The sequence below is a fragment of the Vipera ursinii genome (assembly GCF_947247035.1).
Source record: "Vipera ursinii genome assembly, chromosome: 3".
NCBI lineage: Eukaryota > Metazoa > Chordata > Lepidosauria > Squamata > Viperidae > Vipera > Vipera ursinii.
Window position 1 is genome coordinate 13,228,294 of NC_139516.1, and position 21,567 is coordinate 13,249,860.

Below are 21,567 nucleotides of genomic sequence, written 5' to 3' on the forward strand. Positions count from 1 at the left end.
GACCCCTTCCTCCTTGTGGCAGCCTCTCAAATACTGGAATACTGCTCTCGTGTCCCCCTTACTCTTAATTACTAACCCTAAATACCTAGTGCAGCCCCAACGTAACATCACTAATGAGGAAAACACAATGGACCCGAACTTTGCTTTTAAAAGCTTTTTTAACCTGCAATTTTAACTTCGCTTTTAATCGTTTTTTAAATTCCGTTTTCTTACATCGCGGTACGGCTTTTATTTCTAAACCGCCCAGGGTCGCTCAGATAAAAAGTTGGGTGGTGTAGAAATTTGATCTTTAAGTAAAGATACAACGTAGACCCCATTGAGATTCGTCATCATTGGGGTGGGGACATCCTGGGTCCCAAATCGGTCGCTCGGATTGGTAAACTTGAAAAAGCCAGGGCTAAAGAGCTGGCAACCAAGCTTGGATAGATGTCAGTTTTTTCTGCACGTAAAAATAAAGTAAAGATATAAAACATGATAAGAAAAAACAAAAAAAAATGCAATCGCAGCAATAAGAAACGGAACCCACCAACGAGTCAAAATTTCCAAAATTCTGCGGCGCTTCGATCCCCAAAGTAAGAGGGTGGTGTAGACCCACGTGGGTGACAGTCTGCGATTCCTCCAGACCAGGGGTAGGCAACCTCGGCTCTTTTATGACTCATGGACTTCAACTCCCAGAATTCCTGAGCCAGCTATGCTGGCTCAGGAATTCTGGGAGTTGAAGTCCATGAGTCATAAAAGAGCCGAGGTTGCCTACCCCTGCTCCAGACAGAGGATAGATTTCACGCTCATCGAACCACGCAACCAATGAAAATAGCCGATCCGTAGAAGCCTGAGCTCCGATTGGTTAACTCGGATAGCTTTAATCTCCTCCCTATAGAACGAGATGGATGGGAAATAAGCACTTAGTCGAGCGGGGCATCGATGGGACGTGAGTTTTGATTGGTCGACTTAGTTTCCGTTTCCGGGTTACATTGCGGCAAACCGGTCTACCCCTGTTCGACTGGGCGACCTTGCGGCGGGCGACGACTTCCAGCAAGTAGCCGTCATGGTGGCTTTTTGGAGGCAAGCTGGCCTCAGGTAAGTGGGCGGCTGAAGGGGGCAGTCCGACCTTCGCACCCCTCCCGGAATATCTTCCCGGCAGGTTGGTCTTGTGAAGCCGCCAATCTGCTGATGTTCGGATGCCTTAGATGGGAAGTGGTAATAAAGCAGGGGTCTTCAAACTTGGCCCTTTTATGACTTGTGGACTTCAACTCCCAGAATTCCTCAGCCAGCTTGGCTGGCTGAGGAATTCTGGGAGTTGAAGTCCACAAGTCATAAAAGGGCCAAGTTTGAAGACCCCTGTAATAAAGCTTCCCTTGCAAGTTAAATCCTTTTAATACAGGAAAAGAAAAGGGAAAAAGCCATAAAACCTCACTCCCAAACGGAGATATCTGTTGTCAAGGATACGAAAGATGGACAATAAGCCATGATCACCTGTAGAGACTTGTGAGGGTAACCAGTAACCCCTGAAGATGTGCTGAAGGACGCCAGTTTAGAGGGCTTTAGCGGGTTAACATTTAGAGATTTTATTTAGCGGGTGAACATTTAATATTTTATTGTTATGTCTATGTTGGGGGTGAGGGGACGCGGTGGCTCAGTGGGTTAGGACGCTGAGCTTGTCGATTGGAAGGTCGGCAGTTTGGCGGGTCGAATCCCGAGTGCCGCGTAACAGAGTGAGCGCCTGTGACTCATCCCAGCTTCTGCCAACCTAGCAGTTCGAAGGCACGTAAAAATGCAAGTAGAAAAATAGGGACCACTACGGTGGGAAGGTAACAGTGTTCCGTGCGCCTTTGGCGTCTAGTCATGCTGGCCACATGACCACGGAGACGTCCTTGGACAAGCGCTGGCTCTTCGGCTTTGAAACGGAGATGAGCACCGGCCCCTAGAGTCGGAAACGACTAGCACGCATGTGCGGGGGAACCTTTACCTTTTAGGGGGTGGGCCTATACATATGTTGTTTATAGTATGTTTTAGGTGTGTGTCATGTATGTGTTTCACTTTGAGAGCGGGCAACTAAATTTCATTTTTGATGTGTGCTGTTGTGCCCACAGTAAAAAAAAATGATGATAAAGATTATCTTATCTTATATAGAGTTTGTCGATGGCTACTTTTCATGACTCTGAATAAATGCCTGGGCCACTATAGCCCAGCTTTCCATTTTATTAGAAGTCCTGGCCTTTTATAATGGCTTCCTCCTCCTCTTTTCCAGGGTGCTTTTCTAATTTTCCACAGTTGTTGACTCAAGGAGATTGTTACTCTTTTGATCCATATTTATTTTTCTTTCAGCTATATTCGCTACTCTCAGATCTGTGCAAAAGCAGTAAGAGCAGCCCTGAAACCTCAGTTTAAAACGGAGGCAGAGAAAACGGCTGGAAGCAATGTAAAAACTATAAAACCCAAAAAGGAATGATACAAGTAAGCAAAGAAGTTCTAGAGATTTCTGTTTCGCTCAGATCTATATATAATTTTTACAGCATTAAACTGCATCTTGTCTTATGTAATGCAGATTGTCTATGCAGCCTTAAAATTGGGATTTAATTGGTTATTACTAATCAGTTTTTGCTGAATCAAGAGACTTTGTTCAAAGTTCCAGCAAGAACTGGATTGGTGTAATAGTTTAGGATTGCCTATAATTACCTAGAAAGCTGTCTTTGCACCATTACATCAGCCCATCCCACCCAGGCAGGCAAAAGAGCCTTCTCTGCTGTTGCCCCTGCCCTTTGGAACATTCTTCCCACTCTCCCACCCCCATTCCCCACGGAGGTGAGACTTGATTCCCACTTTCCCAGCCTTTTGAAAATATTTAAAGGCCTGGCTCTGCTATCTTGCTTGGTGCTTGCAAAGAGGCATATAGCTGTGGGGCTGGCCAATGTTCTGAAGGCCGTCCTCCCACCTATTACTTAATTTTTAATGGTAAACTAACCATTCTTGTCTCACTTTTAAATTTTATGTTTAGTTTTTTATGTTTTTAACATTTTATTTGTATACCACTCAGTGTTTCTCTGAGTGAGATGGGTGGTTTCTAAATGCAATAGATGGATGCGAGAGAGTACTGAGTGGATATGGTTGTAAGAAACAGAACTGGATGTGCAGAAACTGTTTTACTGATTCTGCTGTTAGACTATTGCTAAGCACGTTGATTTGTGCTTAGATTGTAAGCCGCCCTGAGTCTTCGGAGAAGGGCGGGATATAAATGGGATTAAAATAAAAATAAATAAATAAATAAATAAAAATATTCCAATGGATATTGCCATCTCGGACAATGGCCAGGATTATGCTTCTCTTGTACTGTATACAAAAGTCAACTGAAGTGGAAATTCCAGCACTGAAAATAGCTAGCATGCTAAAATAGAGAGAAGCGGCATGCAATTCTGCCTTATCCCAACAGCTTGCCACAATTCCTCATCCTACTTTTCCTTATTCGGCTTCATTATAGGTCTGTCCCTACAGCAGTTGTTTCCCAGTGCTGGAAACAACGGGCATTTAAAAGTGACTTACTTTTTCTGTGTTGAAAATTGCTACAGCAAATACAACAAAGGTGCAGAATGGTGTCCGTGTTTCAGAGATGTAGAAACAGTTTCAGCATTTTTAGGTTCTAACCTTTTGCATATCAGCTCATTGACACAGTGAAATAATTTAATTGGATAATACTTAAAAAATACAAGAACTGGTACTTTGATATTAGTTCTCAAGCTGTCCATTTTAATTCACATTCTTACTGTATATTTACTTCTCTTTACAGAACCCATTCTCTAAAAGGAAAAATGACAACTCATTGGTATGTCTATGGATAGCCACTTCCCATTTTGTGAAACCATCAATGTATATGTATATAAATGAACCATGCCAATAAATGAAACTTAATACAAATGATTTTAGCGATTATGTTTTATCAAGCAATAATAAAATAAATCTTCAAGGAATTAAGCAGACTAGATTTTATTGGACAGTAACTTATTTAAAAGGTTTTTTCAATTTAATGCCTGTTTTTAATGTAACAAGGTCACTGGTTACAGAAGATGTTTGAGACCTTTGTGGTAGACAAATAGTATTGGAAATAAACAGGAAACATTAGTTGAAAGATAAATTCAATGATATCATGCTTGCTGGAAATTAAATTCTATTGAGGGACATTACCAGGTATGTAGACAAAGGTGTGCAATCACACTTACTTAGGTAGCTTTTAACATTTGAAAAGCTGTACTTTAGCCTCAAACTAATACTGATGCTTTAAAACAAAACAGTATGCAATGAGGTCTTTATAAAAAAAATATTGCCAGTTTGACATTTTGAATATTTTAAACTTACAGTGTAGTAAGGTCTAAATGATGCTTTTTGATGGGTGGATATGAACATATTGCAATCCTAAATGCTTCCTAATTCCGTGAACTTTTAGTAGGAAAGTGACAGTGTTAAAATTGATTGTGGTGTAAGAAATGAGGTTTAAAATGGTTTAACATTAGCTGAGTATTATTAGTATTTATCACATCCTGGTTTTTTTCCATATTCTGTTTGCTGCTGAGCTTTGCAATAATGTGGTGATCGCCAAGAAAACTGCATTTAGGATAAAAACCATTTCTAACTTATGACAACAAGTAGTTTTTCTGTATTAAAAGAACAGTTAACTTCCAAAGCTGTGTTTCAATGAGTTCATAATCCTTCACAGAGTCACTGTATCAATGAGATGAGTGGCATAAAAATGTAATAAAAATACTATAGGAAGCTAGTTTTAAATCTTTTAGCATTGAAGTTTTCTGCATAGGATTTCTTTTAAAAAAATAGCCACCATAAATGTTCCACTGCAGTCAAATTGTATGTTTCAGTGAATTCCCAAGAGAAGAGAAGTTGCCACAACTGCTACATGGCAAAAAGTTAAAATGACTTTTTCCTCTAAATTTGAATGCACGGTTCTTACTTGAATGTAGTTTATAAATTTAGTAGGTTAGTTCCACCAAGGATCACCAGCAGTGATCTGTATGGGAGAAAACTTTTGTCTGGTTTCCTCCCCAAATTCTGCAACTAAATTATGCAAAAGAAAATGTTGATAAATCTGAAATGTTTTGGGGAAAAATGGTTTGGAGTGATGAAACAAAAATTGAACAGTTCAACCACAACCACATAAGGAGCATTTGAAGAAAGTAACACTGCCAGTCATTAAGGTGATGTTTCACTATCTTTTACAGATTGGTTGAGGACTTTAAAAAGAGGGGGAAATGGAAACATTTGCACCTCTGTAGTGATAACCTTTTCAGAGACCTTTGAGGAATAGTGGAAAAGTTTAATTTGTACAAACTAACATTGTAAATTGCAAGACATGTTTTAATTCATAGAAAGGAATACAAATTTTGTTTAATCTCATTTTTATTAGATTTTGCATAATACTTGCAGTAGTAGCTTAAATAAAATCAAAACGATGTGAGTAAAATAAATGGCAGCTAAGAGAAGTATTTCTTCATTTTTATGCTAGCAAAATCAGTTTCATACTATAGGAAAAAATATTTTGTATGTCTATGGAGATTCTCAATCATATTTTGTATAAACATTCAACAGAAATCTGCACAACACACTGTATAAGCAAAAGTGCAAGATTAAAAAAATGTATATTAGTACTGTAGCTGGCAGCCTCTGAATTGTCTGGTGGGTTGGTACAATTTATAGAATGCTACTGTTTAAAGTAATCATTGGATGCTACACTGGAAAAACCCCTAAACCAGATGACCTCTATGATCCATTCTCCAGTTCTCTGTTTCTATAATTTCTTGACCCTATAGATCAGGGGCGTCAAACTGCCAGCCTATAGGCCGGATGCATCACACGGAAACCACACCCACCCCAGCTCCGGCAAGAGGAAAAAAGTCACAATACATCACAACACGTCATGTGATGCGGGGAGTTTGACACCCTTGCTCTAGGTCAAGACTTGGTTCCTTTGAGATGTGTTAATCTCCAACATCTGCTGCCAGCATGTCTTTTAGAACATCTAACGTCAAGTTGAGAAATGCAGATTTATTTCTACAAGCAATTACAAGAAAGTACCCTTGAAAAGTCTTTGGTAGAGAAACTTGTAGAGTCCTGTAGCAGCTTAAAGGCCAATAAAGTTATTATATAATACATTTTCTGTCCTATAAGTGACATTTTGTTTTGATTTCTTTTATCATGTTTCATTATTTTTATAAGTAACTCAAGGTGGTGAACACACCAGATACTCCTCCTCCTTCCTGTTTTCCCCACAACAACAACCCTGTGAAGTGGATTAGGCTAAGATAGAGTGACTAGCAAAGTCACCCAGCCAGCTTTCATGCTTAAGGTGGAAGTATACATTTTGTAGCCTGGTACCAGTTCTATATATAAATCCTATAGCTAATAATCTTGTAAGTAATGCTACCACGTTTTTATAAGGAAAATATGTACATATTATCATTTCAGGACTTTTGCTCAAACCACTGAAAATTCAGTGCTTACACATGCATGTACACAAACACGTGTATGTGTGTGTATATACATATATACCAATATTAAACATAATTCCATATATACACATGCGTACTGTACATAGAATACGATCTGACACATTAAGTAGTATTTTTCCCCCTAAATGACTGTATTTAATCTTTTTAACTATGATGGGATTCTCAAAGCAAAATTGGCTGAATGAATTTTGCAAGCGAGTTAGGATAAAATAGGCAATTTAAAGTGTCGACTCTAGCCCTGCTCTCCCTGCTGAACCTCTTAGCAATGACATTGGTAGTGTTAGATAGTCATCTTATTTCCATGTTGATATTTGGAGGATTATACAATGAACATAACTGCCAGTACATTCAATAGACAAACAAGAGGTATTCACATAATAGAAACAGATGGCCTGCATTTATAATCACAACTGGCACTGGAACTTCCATTGCTAAATAAGGTGGTAAGCGAGTTATGCGCAATTGTACAATCTTTTTGCTACCCTTATTAAGCAAATCACCATGGCCGATAAGTGAATTGCAGTGTCTATGCAAATCCAGTGTCCTCCATTAATTTTGCTTGTTGGAAGCCAACTGAGAAGGTCACAAATGATCATGTGACCCTGAGATGCAGCAAGCATCATAAGCACATGCTGATTGCCAAATTTTGATCACATGACTGCAGGAACACTGACAGTCATAAACATGAGAACCAGTCATAAGTCACTTTTTTCAATGCTGTAACTTTAATCACTAAATGCGTTACATAAAAAAAGAACATGTAAAGGAGGATTTTTCCTCTGCTAGTCGTTGCTGACTATAGGAAGTGGTACTCCTCGCCGTTTCAAGGCTATTGAGCCACTGCAAGTCGTGGCCAGCATGATGTCACCGAAGGGGTACCTATTTGTCTACTTGCATTTGCCTGCTTTTGAACTGCTAAGTTGACAGGAGCTGCGGCAAGGATGGAAGCTCACCCCATCATGTGGAGCTCAGCTTTCCAACCAACAAGCCCAGTTTCTTAACCACTGAGCTGATATGTTACATTAATTGATTCAAAACAAAAATAACCCATCATTTTAAGACTCCCTGAGTGGGTAAATTAATAAGATCTATCAATAGCTTTTAACTATCATGGTTAAATAAAATCTCTGTGTTCAAAGGCAATTGACATGTTCTTAGATAATGGTAAGGGCTGTTAAATCCTTTCCAGAATGTTTAGCTGGTGGAACTTTGGACCATTTGATTTCATCCTGCAGCATCATTCTTATTCTCTTGCCTTATGTGAGAGAGCTGATCCAGTGAAAAGAACGTCTGTCCAATTAGTAGGTTCAAAGGTCCACATAAAATGTAGGTCAGCTAAATGATTTAAGGGGTAATTTTAATCTCTTGTTAACAGCTTAAGTTAAGAGTTTATATTCATTAGGCTGCTCATCGTAAATCTGCAAAAGCTTAAATATACTAGGAAGAGTGAAACGCAAATGGGAATAGTAGTGGTCCTTCTCCATAATAACCTATATAAGCTGGCTGGTATATTCAAGTGACAAGGTTCTAAGTCAGTGTAGCTCTACCTTGGCAACTTTAAGATATGTGCGCTGGTTGGGGAATTCTGGGAGTTGAAGTCCACATATCTTAAAGTTGCCAAGGTTAAGACATGTTCTAGACATGTTCTACAGCAAAATCTACAAGTTGAACAATTACATTCTCTGACCTCTTAATTTAACTTATCTTTTGCTTCTTTGTTTGAAGCACTACAGTTAAGGCACTGATTAAGAGGAAATATTTACTGGCCAAGGTGAAGTTCTTAGATCAAAACGCTAAGACGTTGGGTTAGTTCTGCAATGCATTTTAAGAACAAAAGAAAGAGTTCGATACATCTTGGCTTAATTGTTGTTCCTGCATTTGATTTAATAAAAGTCCCTTTTTGGGAGTGAGTCCGGCCACTTTCATTGGTAATAATTTGCCATATTATATTAATAAAGTTTTGTTATTTTTAAAGACCAAAGGTCAGTCATTGCTTTTCCATTTAAGCTGTTTCCTTTTCTTCTTCCCTGACTTCCTCCTCCACTTCCTCATATTCTTCTACATCAGCTTTCGCATCCTGGTACTGCTGGTATTCAGAAACCAAGTCATTGGTGTTGCCTTCTGCCTCAGAAAATTCCATTTCATCCATCCCTTCACCAGTGTACCAGTGGAGAAATGCTTTTCTTCTGAACATTGCTGAGAATTGATCAGAGATGCGACTGAAGATCTCCTGAATGGCCGTGTTGTTGCCTATGAAGGTGGCCGACATTTTTAGACCACGAGGAGGAATGTCACAAACAGCCACTTTAACGTTGTTGGGTATCCATTCCACAAAGTGACTGCTATTTTTAGTCTGCACGGCCAATAGCTCCTCATCCACTTCCCTCGTAGACATTTGGCCTCTGAAGATGCAGGCCACGGTCAAATACCGCCCGTGACGTGGGTCACAAGCTGCCATCATATTCCGAGCATCGAACATCTGTTGTGTAAGTTCTGGGACTGACACAGCTCGGTATTGTTGACTGCCCCGAGCTGTTAGTGGAGCAAATCCTGGCATAAAGAAGTGAAGTCTGGGAAAAGGCACCATGTTGACGGCCAGCTTTCTCAAATCTGCATTGAGTTGGCCAGGAAAGCGAAGTGAGGTAGTGACGCCACTCATGGTGAGGGACACCAAATGGTTGAGATCTCCATAGCTTGGTGTGGGGAGCTTCAGTGTTCTAAAGCAGATGTCATACAGAGCTTCATTGTCAATGCAGAAAGTTTCATCTGTATTTTCTATCAGCTGGTGCATGGATAAGATGGCATTGTACGGTTCAACAACAGTGTCTGAAACTTTGGGTGAGGGCACCACACTGAAAGTGTTCATGATCCTATCAGGATATTCTTCTTTGATCTTGTTAATCAGAAGGGTGCCCATTCCAGAGCCTGTCCCACCTCCGAGAGAATGGACGAGCTGAAAGCCCTGGAGGCAATCGCATCCTTCAGATTCATTCCTCACAATGTCCATTACGTTTTCAATCAATTCGGCCCCTTCGGTATAATGACCCTTTGCCCAATTGTTACCAGCACCTGAATTTCCTGTAAATATATAGTTATAAAGAGATCTGGCTAAATGTCAACTAAATAATTAGCAGTTCATTTGAAAACTTAATTATTCTACTCAAATGCAAAAAGCTTATCTCTAAAACAAGGCTTAGATGGCAATATATTGAAAGCTATGAACGCCTGAGAAATTTATGTTAAGTTGGTGAAATACACATAGGGCTTTTATTACATTAAGGAAATCATCACATCCACACAATTTGGTCACAGAAATCTGTTCTGGAAGGCAATATCAACTATCTTCAATGAGACTGATGATTTTAAAATGCTGCAGACTTTGCAACAGTATTGTCTCCTCTGTACAGGAAAGAATTTGAACTCCAAAATTATTCATCTTTCTCCTGAGATAATATATTCAGCTGTGAATTATCAAATGCTGTAATCCTAGAGTACTGTTTCTCGACTTATTAATCTTAAGAAGTGTGGACTGAGTTGAAGTTCACAGTTTCTTAAAGTTTCCAAGGTTGAGAAACACTAGGAGTTTCATGGCTTCACTGAAAGGTGAATTAAGTTTCCCCTCATAAAAATTAGGCTGTTAGTGACTCAAAGGGATGAATGTCAGCTATGTTGCTTCTATGAGTATCAATTTGTTAAGTAATGTCATATACATACCATGAATGAAGTTATCAGGCCGAAAGAGTGGACCTATTTTGCTGGACCGCACACTGTCCATTGTTCCAGGTTCCAAGTCTACCAGGACAGCACGAGGAACATACTTATGAGCTGCAGCACAATGGATCAGAGATATGATACATAATCACTTGTAGGCCTCACCTGAACATTTCCTAAGCCTACAGAACTCTTTTAAAACACTCCAAAAGTATTTAAACACTTAAGTCACCCAAACCATGCTACGCAAACATAGTAGGATTGGTATTGTCTTTAAACTGGAAGGTAAGCAGTTTGGGCTTAGAAGTCAATATGACGTTGACATTACTAGAGCATGGATTGATTTGTATTGGATGCTTCTCAGAATCTATGGGGACTTCAGGATGATTGTCAGCCAGAGACAATCAGTTCAAAATGGGGTTAGCCAGTTGACCCCCCCAACACAGCATCTGATGACTTTTCTAAAGAGAGCCAAGAATGGGCAGGGATGTCATGTTGGACAATCCCCTACTAATTAGAAATAGGCTTTGGAAAACTCTGTTATCAGTAAACAAATAAAAAGTGGAACATAAAAAGAAAGCCAAAATATGTGGGAAAGGGCCTGGCAGTAGGCAAGAGTGCAGGTAATGCTCAATTTACAACAGTTCATTTAATGACCAAAGTTACGACGACACTGAAAAAAGTGACGTATGACTGTTTTTCACACAACCATTGCAGCATCCTTGTGGTCACATCATCAAAATTCAGATGCTTGGCAACTGACACATATTTATGACGGTTGCAGTGTCCCTGAGGCCACGTGATTCACTTAACAACCATGTTACTAACTTACAACTGTAGTGATTCACTTAACAAGTATGTCAAGAATGGTTGCAAAATGGGGCAAAGTTCACTTAACAAATGTCTCACTTAGCAACAGAAATTTTGGGCTCACTGCGGTCATGAGTCAAGGACTATCTGTAGTATCAAATGTTTATGCAATTTCCTCTATGTCCGTTAGATGGCAATATATTGAAAGCTATGAACGCCTGAGAAATTTATGTTAAGTTGGTGAAATACACATAGGGCTTTTATTACATTAAGGACATCATCACATCCACACAATTTGGTCACAGAAATCTGTTCTGGAAGGCAATATCAACTATCTTCAATGAGACTGATGATTTTAAAATGCTGCAGACTTTGCAACCGTATCGTCTCCTCTGTACAGGAAAGAATTTGAACTCCAAAATTATTCATCTTTCTCTTGAGATAATATATTCAGCTGTGAATGATCAAATACTGTAATCCTAGAGTACTGTTTCTCGACTTACTAATCTTAAGAAGTGTGGACTGAGTTGAAGTTCACACTTTCTTAAAGTTGCCAAGGTTGAGAAACACCGGGGGTTTCATGGCTTCACTGAAAGGTAATAAAGTTGGAAGGGACCTTGGAGGTCTTCTGCTTCAGCAGGAGGCCCAATATCATTCCAGACAAATGGCTGTCCAGTTTCTTCTTAAAAACCTCCAGTGATGGAGCACCTACAATGTCGGAAGGCAAGCTGTTCCACTGGTTAACTGTCCTCACATTCCATTGATTAACTGTTCTCGCCGATGAAAACTTTCTCCTTAATTGGATTTCTCTTTAATAAGCTTCCACCCATTGCTTCTTGTCCTGCCCTCTGGTAGTTGGAAGAATAGGTTGACCCCCCCTCTCCTGCCCCTCAAACATTGAAAGCAATTAATAAATGATAACAGGATGGTCATTCTTGCCTGGGTTGCAAATGTATCTCTACAGCAGTGTTTTTCTCAAACTTGGCAACTTTAAAATGTGTGGACTTCAACTTCCAGAACTCTCTGGCCAGTGAACCAGATATGGCACATAGCCTGCAGTTTGCCAACCCCAGGTTGAGTGCAAACTAAGAATTTTTGATGCTGCAGTTCTAATACACAAAGCAGTTTCTACGCAGGGAAAGTCTCATTTGACAGTTCTTAAAAGAAGTGGATTTCATGGCAGTGAAAGATGACAAAGCATTTTACTATTGTGTTATAGTAATACTGTTAAGGCACTCTTGAATCTCTGGCATTGATAGTAATACGTAAATGAAAAACATGTTCGATTTTTAACCTCTGTAGTTGCCTGTGCAAGCAAATTTGTTTTGCTCAGTTACTTACAGTACGCTTCATTGAAGTACACATTAATTCTTTCCTGTTGCAACGGTGAGTCACCGTGATAATTTCCTGTGATGTCAATCCCATGCTCATCGCTGATGACTTCCCAGAACTGAAAGAGGACAAACAGACTCAGACAATACAAGCATTCCACCTGGTTATTTATTTCTGTATTTATTGGCCTAGTAAAGTCGTCAAAGGCTTGGATCACTGGCATTCTTGCATGGGGCAGCACGCATGGAATTTGAAGGAGCTCTCTTTTTTCCTTGACTTAATGCATGAATTTTCCTTCCCCCCCCTCCACCTCCCTAGTAGGAAATCAAGGTGATAAACAAATCAGATAAAAATAGTCCTGTCAGATCAGGAAACAGCAGCTCCCTCTGCCTGTAACTCTGAAACTGAAAATTGGTTACTTGCCACAAGTTAGTAGAACTGTCAGGACCCACCCCAAACCACGTCTTAGGAAGACAAAATTCTTGGAGTCAAATCTATTCCAAAAAGAATCTTTACTATGACATGCTTGGTTGTAGGAAATGAGACAGGACTTAATATTATTCCACGAACTAAACCCTTATATAGAGTTCCCGGTTTAACCCCCCCTTAGCCCCATTTGGTCAGTCCCCCATCCTTTATCTCGTATCATCCCTCTCGTGGGAAGAAGGAACTTAGGACCTTTCATGTTTATTGCTCTCTTCCGTGACACAAGCCAGATACTAGCCCTCCCTTTTGTTTCCCCAGTTCAAAAGGCTTCTCCTTTCCTTTGAAATGCCTAATACCGGTTCAATACACTTCCATTCTCTTCTCTTCGGGAGATGGCAGAATCCATGGAATAATGTTTTAAACATACATTTATGAATATGATATAAATGGATTCTGACAAGAACAACCTTCCCTTGCGCTGTCAGGTGAATTTGGATTGCTTTGGGTAGTTGTGAACATTTAATATGTCTTCCAGCAGTTCTTCATGTATTGTTAGGTTTTCATTCATCCTGGTTTCTCTCCCCAGTCTTCTTTCTCTCTTTCCCCCCTACCTATTCCCTCAATGTGGTTACTAAGAGTCAACACCATCTTGCTTGCACTGAAACAGTCAATTCCTTCTCCTGCAATCTTGAGGAACTTTTCTCAGGTCACATGTTAGTAAAACCAGGAAAGGAAAGAAAGTAGATTCCATGGCATCCAGAACTGCCAGTGTGGGACAGAATAAGGCCTAATTTGGCAAAAGAAAGGTCCAGTTTTAAAATGGGCCAGATTTGGCTGAAGGCTGCAGAGGAAAACACTCAAGAAAAATACCTCTTTTCTGGTCATGTGACTTAGAGCAGAGCATGTGCAGCCGACCCTGTGCACCCATGTAGACAAACACAACTGCAACATGATGGAAGAGCAGAAATTCACCTAAACACACAGATATAATCTTCTGTCTTTATTTACAGTGACAAAAGGAGAGAGGTTTTCTCTGCTCACGACTAAGGGTTGGAAAGTATTCCCAAAGCTGTTGCTAGCACATTTTACCACCTTGTTTAATTTTCCTCCCTGCTGCTAAACTCAAGTTTTAAGATAACTTTCACAATCTTTGAATTGCATTTTACGCTATTCGTTAATTATGATTTATTCCTATATCTTCACCAGTTCATTTCAACCCAGACTTGTAAGAATCAAAAGCAGAGAGACAGCAATAGGCAGACTTTTTACCAGTCCAACTTTGACTTGCAATGGAAGGCAACGTGTGGCATTGGATTCTTACCCCACAACCTCTATCTTCGTGTCCACTTTGACATTCAGCCCTGCTGAGCCTTATCTGGGACTATGAGGGTGTAAATGCAAGAATGCCCTCGTTTCGGAATTACAAGCTTTCTAAAAAAAACTCTTGTCTTTAGTCTGCAGTAAAAAGAATATTTTGATAGTTACAAATAGTCTACAATTCAAAACTGGGATGTGTACAAAAGTGTCATGCTGAATCAGACTATATTCTTCCAGAGTCATTAGGAAATTTAGCCAAGGGAAAGCATGAAGATTCATTCCCCTTCTGAGTCCTTGTAATTTAGGAGACATTTTATTTCCAGAAGTTTTGCTGAGTTCTTATAGGCAGCTGTTTCCATCATCACTAAGAATACAGGTAGTATTCAACTTAAAAGTTCATTTAGTGACCATTCAAAGTTACAACGGATCTGAAAAAAGTGACTTATGAGCGTTTTTCACAACCTTTGTAGCACCCCCATGATCGTGTGATCAAAATTCAGATGCTTGGCAACTGGTTCATGCTTATGACCATTGCTGTGTCCCAAAGTCATTGGATTAGCTTTTGCAACCTTTTGACACGCAAGGTCAATTGAGAAGCCTGATTCACTTAACAACCTGGTTATTAACTTATCAATTTTTTTTTAATTTTTAATTCCATTTATATCCCGCCCTTCTCCGAAGACTCAGGGCGGCTTACAAGCTTAGCAGTAGCCTGTAATAGCATCTTCATCCAAACGTCTATCACATTTGTTGGTGTGAACTTATAGCTCATTATCTTTTAGCAGCATAATGAAAGCAATGTCCTACCTTTGCACCAATCTGATTCCCACACTGGCCAATCTGGATGTGCACAATTTCACGCATCTTGCTAGATCTAGCAAGGAAGATGGATTCCTCTTTTCCAGATACTCTCTCCAAAAGAGTCACTCAACCCCTGCAGTGCCAGCTACAGCTACTCTTATCATCTGCCAAATGTGACTTCTAGAGTAAATGCAAGCAACAGCATCAACATGGGAAGATCTGGCACCTCCCACTGCTGACTACAAGAGCTCTTCTGATATGACCTTCATAAGAAAGTCCCAAAGAAGGCAAACATTCCAATAATTCGGTATCCCTTTAATGAATGCACCTCTTATCCATGTAATCGTATGCACAAAGACTCGGCCCATCCAGCCCAAGCTATGCAATCTTATTGTGTCTTGCAACAGCTACTCACATTTCCAAATGGGCAACTTGGGATGCTAGTAGAAGATCAGGTCTTTCTCTTTCATCCCAGCTCGCTGAGGTGAAATAATAATGCCTGACCACCTATACTGCATGGTGTGTGCTCCCCATCTTTTATTGGTAATTATCAAAGCACAACACCATCAAATCCAACATTTTGTTAGTGTGGCCAGTCATATCAGACACAGAGATTGTTACAGCCATCATTAAAGACTCTTCTTCAGAAGAGACGAAGAAGCCTAAGGAGCCTTGGAAGCAACAGATTTATTGATCTGGGATCACCAAAAAGCAAGCAAGCATGAGTCAATAATCTGGATTGCGAAATTCCAGATTCTTGCTGTTTTCTTTGAAACAACCTCTGAAACATTGAGAATCATTGCCAGATAGAAAGTCAAACAACTATGGGGTGCAGAAAGTGAGACTGGAAGAAAAACCTCTTTGGAGTAGTATTAGGGATCAGTCCTTAAGTTGCCTTCCAATCCAATTTATTCATATTCATGCTGGTTGTGTTGGAAAATCAGGCTTCTATAAAACGATCCATCCAGGAGTGACCCAATGTTGGAAACCAGCTCTTTATTTTGCATGCCTTTTTGTCAAGGTGTCTTGAACCCTGCAATGAACATTTGTATTGTCTTTTTGACCTCTGAAACATATATAGTATTTTGATTTTGCTCTTTTTGTGAAATTATGGTGTGGTTAACTCCTGGATGTTCTCTAGCCTGGGTTTACTGTTTCCTACAGATTGACTATTTGGAGGAAATCCTTAAGCCATAATTATAGCTTCTTCCTCTTTTCTAAGTCCACTGGCTAGGAGAAGGCAAAGGTAGTTCTTCCCATTTTGGCTATAGAATGATTTATAGGCAAACATATTGATTTATAGATTTGGAGAATCCTTGTAGTTTTCTCTTCTTCTGTTCTTGGATATGCATCGAGTAGAGGCAAAATTTATTGGAGGAACAGTGGAACTCTTTGAAATTTTGGATGTTCTCACAAAATATCTGCCATGAAAGGACAGCTTGCCCATTCCCCAAGCGGCTGCCATCTTGATTGTAGCTAAGCCTGAAGTAATCCTTTTCCAGGAAGAAAATTAGTTTTTTTTGCCACATATTCCCCCATCCTCCCCACATAGCTTATTTCTGTCTCCTTTTTCCTGGACCCCATAACACTCTGTGTCTTTGCTGAGACCACGTTGTTCTGAAAACAAAAGCATTCTGTTCTAGAAGCCATAGCAAGCACGTTCCCTTTTGATAGGAGAGGTCTGTTTATCTAAGAGCACCAGGCTTCCCAGCAGTGTTGGCCAGAGGCTGCAGTGATGCTGCAAATGTGTTATCCTTCCCCGGCTGCAGAACAGGACCTTATTTGTTTAGGCTACAGCTTCATTAGAGGAAGGATTTCACAAATTATTTTTAATTGTGCACCGGAACTCCGGACAAATTCTGATAGGACAAATATAGAAGTTATGTGCCAAGGTCACTAGACTAGGGCCCAGAGGATGGTAAGTCAGAAAGATAATAATAATATAAAAGCCCTTGCCTTGAAAAGCAGAGCGCATAGTCTACTCTAGAATAAGCGGAGTGCAAGCCATCCCACTTTTTTTTTAGAGGATTGTTAAAATGTAAAAACTCTTCTTTTTTTGCAACCAACTCTAAAGTATCACAGCAGGCATTTTTCGAAGACCAAATGGGAGACACATGTGTAAGCTTCTATCCGCCCTTACTATATTTCACCTATTGGCTATTTTATTGAAAATGGATAAAATCAGCTCAGCTATCTGTGGGGGATGCAAATGTGAGAACTCAAGATGGCAGTGCAAGGAATTTAAGAAATAAATGTTGCAGGCTGCATCCAAATTTCTTAGGCTGAAAAAGATGATGGAGATGGAACAAACTGAAAATTCCATGATAAAGTAGATGCAAAACTTCAAAGAAGTTATCAGAGTAGGACAATGGGATGAGCTATGGAAAAATCAGTAAAATGTATTCCAGGATATCATTTGAAGAAAAAACTGGTACAAAATATTTCATTTGTGATATATATCTCTATCAAGGCAAATTCAGACACTGGAAATATGTCTTTAGGAGAACAGTGAAGACACTAATCAAAAATAATACATGAAATTACTTAGATATTAGGAATAATCTCCAATGTTTAATGTTAAAAAAACATACTCACATAGTCCAAATACTTGTGTGATGCTTAAGTTTGGGAAATACATAGAAGGGAAGAATGTGTGACCAAGTTTTTTTTTACCCCGTAATGTCTTTACTTATTTTTATTAGTAAATCTTTATATGATACTTTGCTTTTTGTATCTTTGTGTGATTTTTGTTTAAATAATCTGTCAAAACTTGTGCAGTTTTAAAAAATAAGTTCCATTGGAGGATCTGAGGTTGGTTCTGTTACCCTGGGTGAGTGCTGTATTCGAAAAACTGTCCATGCTGTAGCTGCTCTTCTACCACATCTGTGTTCTAGGCTCAATAGCGATCATCCAGATGTTTCTTGGAAAGTGCATGTAGGTAAAAGCCTTCTGTTTCTTGTTATAAATAACAGCTGTTCAGTGTAATATGATGCACTGTTAATTATGAAAGCTCCATTCATGATTAAAGTAATATAGAGAAAGACAGGGATTAAATATTTCCAGTAATGTCATTTGGGTAACCATAATTACTTCTCCAGGTTGATTTAGTGTAGAACCTAGAAAAGATAGTCATCTATTTGTATTCTATAGGTAATCCTCAATTTATGAGGATTGTAATTGGGACTGGGATTCCAGTCACTAAGCAATGTGATCATTAAGCAAGTCATCACATGACAGACTTGATTTTATGACTACATTACTGGGATTGTTAAGTGAATCACATAATCGTTAAGTGAATCATATGATTTTGAAACAAATGCAGCTTCCTCAATTGACTTGGCTTGTTAGTGGGCCGGGGAAGGTCACAAATTGCGACCATGTGACCCTCAAGATGCTGCAACCATCATAAAAGATCATAAAAGATAAGCTGCTTGCCAAGCACCTGAATTGTGATCACATGATCGGGATGGTGGTGCAATGGACATAACTTTGAGGATAGGTCATAAGTCACTTTTTCCGAGGCTGTCATAATTTTGAGCCACCGTTCAACAAATGGTTGCAAGTCAAGGACTACCTGTACCTGTTTTGCTGCATCTATTCTCTCCTATAATCATTAATAGCAGCAAAGATGTGCATGGTACAATCAAAATGATAGTGCAGGTAATCCTCGACTTACGACCATCATTGAGCCCCAAATTTTTGTTGCTAAGTGAGACATTTGTTAAGTGAATTTTGCCATTTTATGACCTTTTGTGCCATAGTTGTTAACTGAATCACTGCAGCTGTTAGTAACATAGTTGTTAAGTGAATCTGGTTTCCCCATAAATTTTGCTTGTCAGAAGGTTACAAAAGAGAATCATAGGACCCGAGAACACTAAAAACAGCCATAAATACATGCCAGTTGCCAAGCATCTGAACGTTGATCCCATGACTGTCAGGATACAGAACTGCAACAGTTGTGAAAAACGATTATAAGTCACTTTTTTCAGTGCTGTTGTAACTTTGAATGGTCACCAAATGAACTGTTGTAAGTCGAGGGCTACCTGTACATGGAAAACTCTTCCCATTTTTATGTGTGTCACATAACACTCTCCCTATAGCATTGGGAGACTTTTAACCTTCTTTCCCCATAACCAGAAACCACCATTCCTACTAGGAAAGTGTGAGGGAGAGTCAGTGAGAGGGAGGGAGGGAGGAAGGGAGAAGCCATGTCCCATTATGGATTTCTGGTGTCAAAGATCTCTTCTCTCCTTTCTTGCACAGTGTTCTGTTTGCAATAGGTTGGTCTATTTTTTGCATACCTTGCAATACACTGTCCATCTTGTATGTGGCAGGCATTTATGGCAGTATAAAGATGTTTGTTATATGGAATGGAATGGAATGGAATGGAATGGAATGGAATGGAATAGAATAGAATAGAATAGAATAGAATAGAATAGAATAGAATAGAATAGAATAGAATAGAATAGAATAGAATAAGACGGAAGGGATCTTGGAGGTCTTCTAGTCCAACCCCTTGCTTAGGCAGAAAACCCTATACCATTTCAGACAAATGGTTGTCCAGTCTCTTCTTAAAAATGTCCAGTGTTGGCGCATTCACAACGTTTGAAGGCAAGCTGTTCCACTGATTAATTGTACTAACTGTCAGGAAGTTTCTCCTTAGTTCTAGGTTGCTTCTCTCCTTGATTAGTTTCCATCCATTGCTTCTTGTCCTGCCTTCAGGTGCTTTGGAGAATAGCTTGACTCCATTTTCTTTGTAGCAGCCCCTGAGATATTGGAAGACTGCTATCATGTCCCACCTCAGCCTTCACTTCATTAAACTAGACATACCCAATTCCAGCGACCGTTCTTCATATGTTTTAGCCTCCAGCCCCCTGATCATCTTTGTTGCTCTTCTCTGCACTCTTTCTAGAATCTCAACATCTTTCTTACATCGTGGAGACCAAAACTGGATGCAAAATTCCAAGTCTGGCCTTCACGTGATATATATTTTTCTACTCTGCAAACAGAAAAAGCAAAAGCACCTCTTCTGCCACAACCAGCCCAGTCTTTTTCCCCATCTCCCTCCCCCACCCTACTTTTTAAAAACCTATTAGGGAGTCACTGCATACATGACACGTTCCTTTTAAAGAAATGACTAATTTAGCAAAATCAGCTTCTTCAGCTGTATCCAGAAACACACTATTGCTGGAACCCAAGTGAACTGCCCTGGGCCTTATCAAGTGGCAACACATGGGCCAAGTCAAAAGATGAAAATTAGTTCAGAAAAATAACTCTGGGGAACTGCCACAGTTTTCCAAAAGTGTTAGCTTTATTGTTCTAAGATTTAGAACTGTTCTTTTTGAGAATTTCCGGCATTTTCCAGAAAGCCAAGCCAAATTCTGCTTTCAAAATCTACCTGGTTTGTGAAGAAAAAGGGGGTCATTTGGTAACATCTCCTACAAACAAAGGATTATATATATTAAGAAACATGATATTTTCCCATTGATTATGTCCACATGAGCAGGCAGCTTGGACTGATGAAAGCAGAGACAGGAAATTGTGATGTAAACCCCTCTCCTTTTCCACATGCATCGCAATATCATACACACAACCTGAAGGCACAGAAAATGTAACATTTGGCTTGAAACAGTTTTCATCTTTGTGACAAAGGCAGTGTGGCCTTCTGGCTGCTGCTGGTTTTTTTGCCCAAATTTCCCAGTTCATAACTGAGTAGATAATTTGTTATGTTCTCACATATATACTTCCAAGGAGCCCTACTATTTACTTCTGAATAGACATGTGCAAAGAATGTCTCCTTTAAAACACAATCAACGCCTGGACACATTCACATAGTTTTCTTGGCAGTAATACCAAAAATAACTTGCTGCTACATTCTTTCAAGATATTTCAATTTTCCAAGCAAGCTTCTAAAATTGAAAATTCCTAGTGGTGTCCCACTGAGTAGGTGGGGATCCTAACTGGTAACCAGTACAGCATATAATATAGTGGTGTAGCTCAGGCTAATCAGGATGGCCCCTTCATTAAGTTGTTCCTTAAATTCATCAAGAACCACTTTGGACAGAATCCAATATGTGGCAGCATTAAGCAACAGGTTAGTCTGAGTGCTGGAAGAAAATTCTCACTCCAGTAAACCCTATTGTTAAAAAAAAAGTTGTATTTTGCTCTAGTGGGTTTTTTTTCCCCCAGACAGGATTAATTGCATTGAACTTTGATCATCCTGCTGGAGGTTAAGGAGCTGTTCACAAAAAGTAGAATAAAGAGAATTTCTGTTGCAAAATGTTATTCAGAAACCAGAGGGACCTGATGCCTGAATGCTAGGCGGCTACGAAAGGGAAAAGCAGTCTATGGCTTGCAACCTGTCCTGGGTGGATTTCTAGCTCTTGGTGTACATGCTGGAAAAGAGTCTGCGCGTGTTCTATGAGCAATGTGGGAGATTTCCCTGCCAATCATTTTTCATATGAAGTGGGAGGAGGCCCCTCTTATCCTTTCTCTCAGATGGCAAATGCCTGGCCCAGCCCCATATCTGTCTGATCTTCTGTTTTCAGCTGAACCTCCAAGAGCCTTGGTGGAGCAGTGGGCTAATGCCTCCTTAAGTAACACCAGCTGCCTGCAATTAGTGCAGGTTCGCCTCCCACCAGGCTCAAGGTTGACTCAGCCT

The 21,567-nt window shown here is 39.7% G+C and overlaps 2 protein-coding genes across 5 annotated transcripts in view; one reads left to right on the forward strand and one right to left on the reverse strand.

Annotated features, from left to right (window-relative positions):
- The window catches only part of TUBB1 (tubulin beta 1 class VI), a 917,325-nt gene extending 902,262 nt beyond the window's left edge, over positions 1-15,063 (reverse strand). The window contains exons 1-4 of one of the 4 annotated variants that reach the window (XM_083360915.1): positions 14,913-15,063; positions 12,372-12,480; positions 10,224-10,334; positions 5,383-9,587 (exon numbers count right to left, since the gene is read on the reverse strand). In XM_083360915.1, coding sequence (XP_083217041.1) covers positions 8,512-9,587; positions 10,224-10,334; positions 12,372-12,480; positions 14,913-14,969 — 1,353 coding nt within the window. In that variant the 5' untranslated portion in view covers positions 14,970-15,063 and the 3' untranslated portion in view covers positions 5,383-8,511. Of the gene's footprint in view, positions 1-5,382; positions 9,588-10,223; positions 10,335-12,371; positions 14,336-14,912 lie in introns of those variants that run through there. The other 3 variants (XM_083360914.1, XR_014492272.1, XM_083360913.1) reach the window with 3 other exon arrangements.
- Positions 943-3,989, forward strand: ATP5F1E (ATP synthase F1 subunit epsilon). Its single transcript, XM_083361041.1, has 3 exons — positions 943-1,077; positions 2,326-2,454; positions 3,782-3,989. The coding sequence occupies exons 1-2, from the start codon at positions 1,046-1,048 to the stop codon at positions 2,447-2,449; spliced, it is 156 nt and encodes a 51-aa protein (XP_083217167.1). The 5' UTR covers positions 943-1,045; the 3' UTR covers positions 2,450-2,454; positions 3,782-3,989.
- Positions 15,064-21,567: the final 6,504 nt, after the last annotated feature.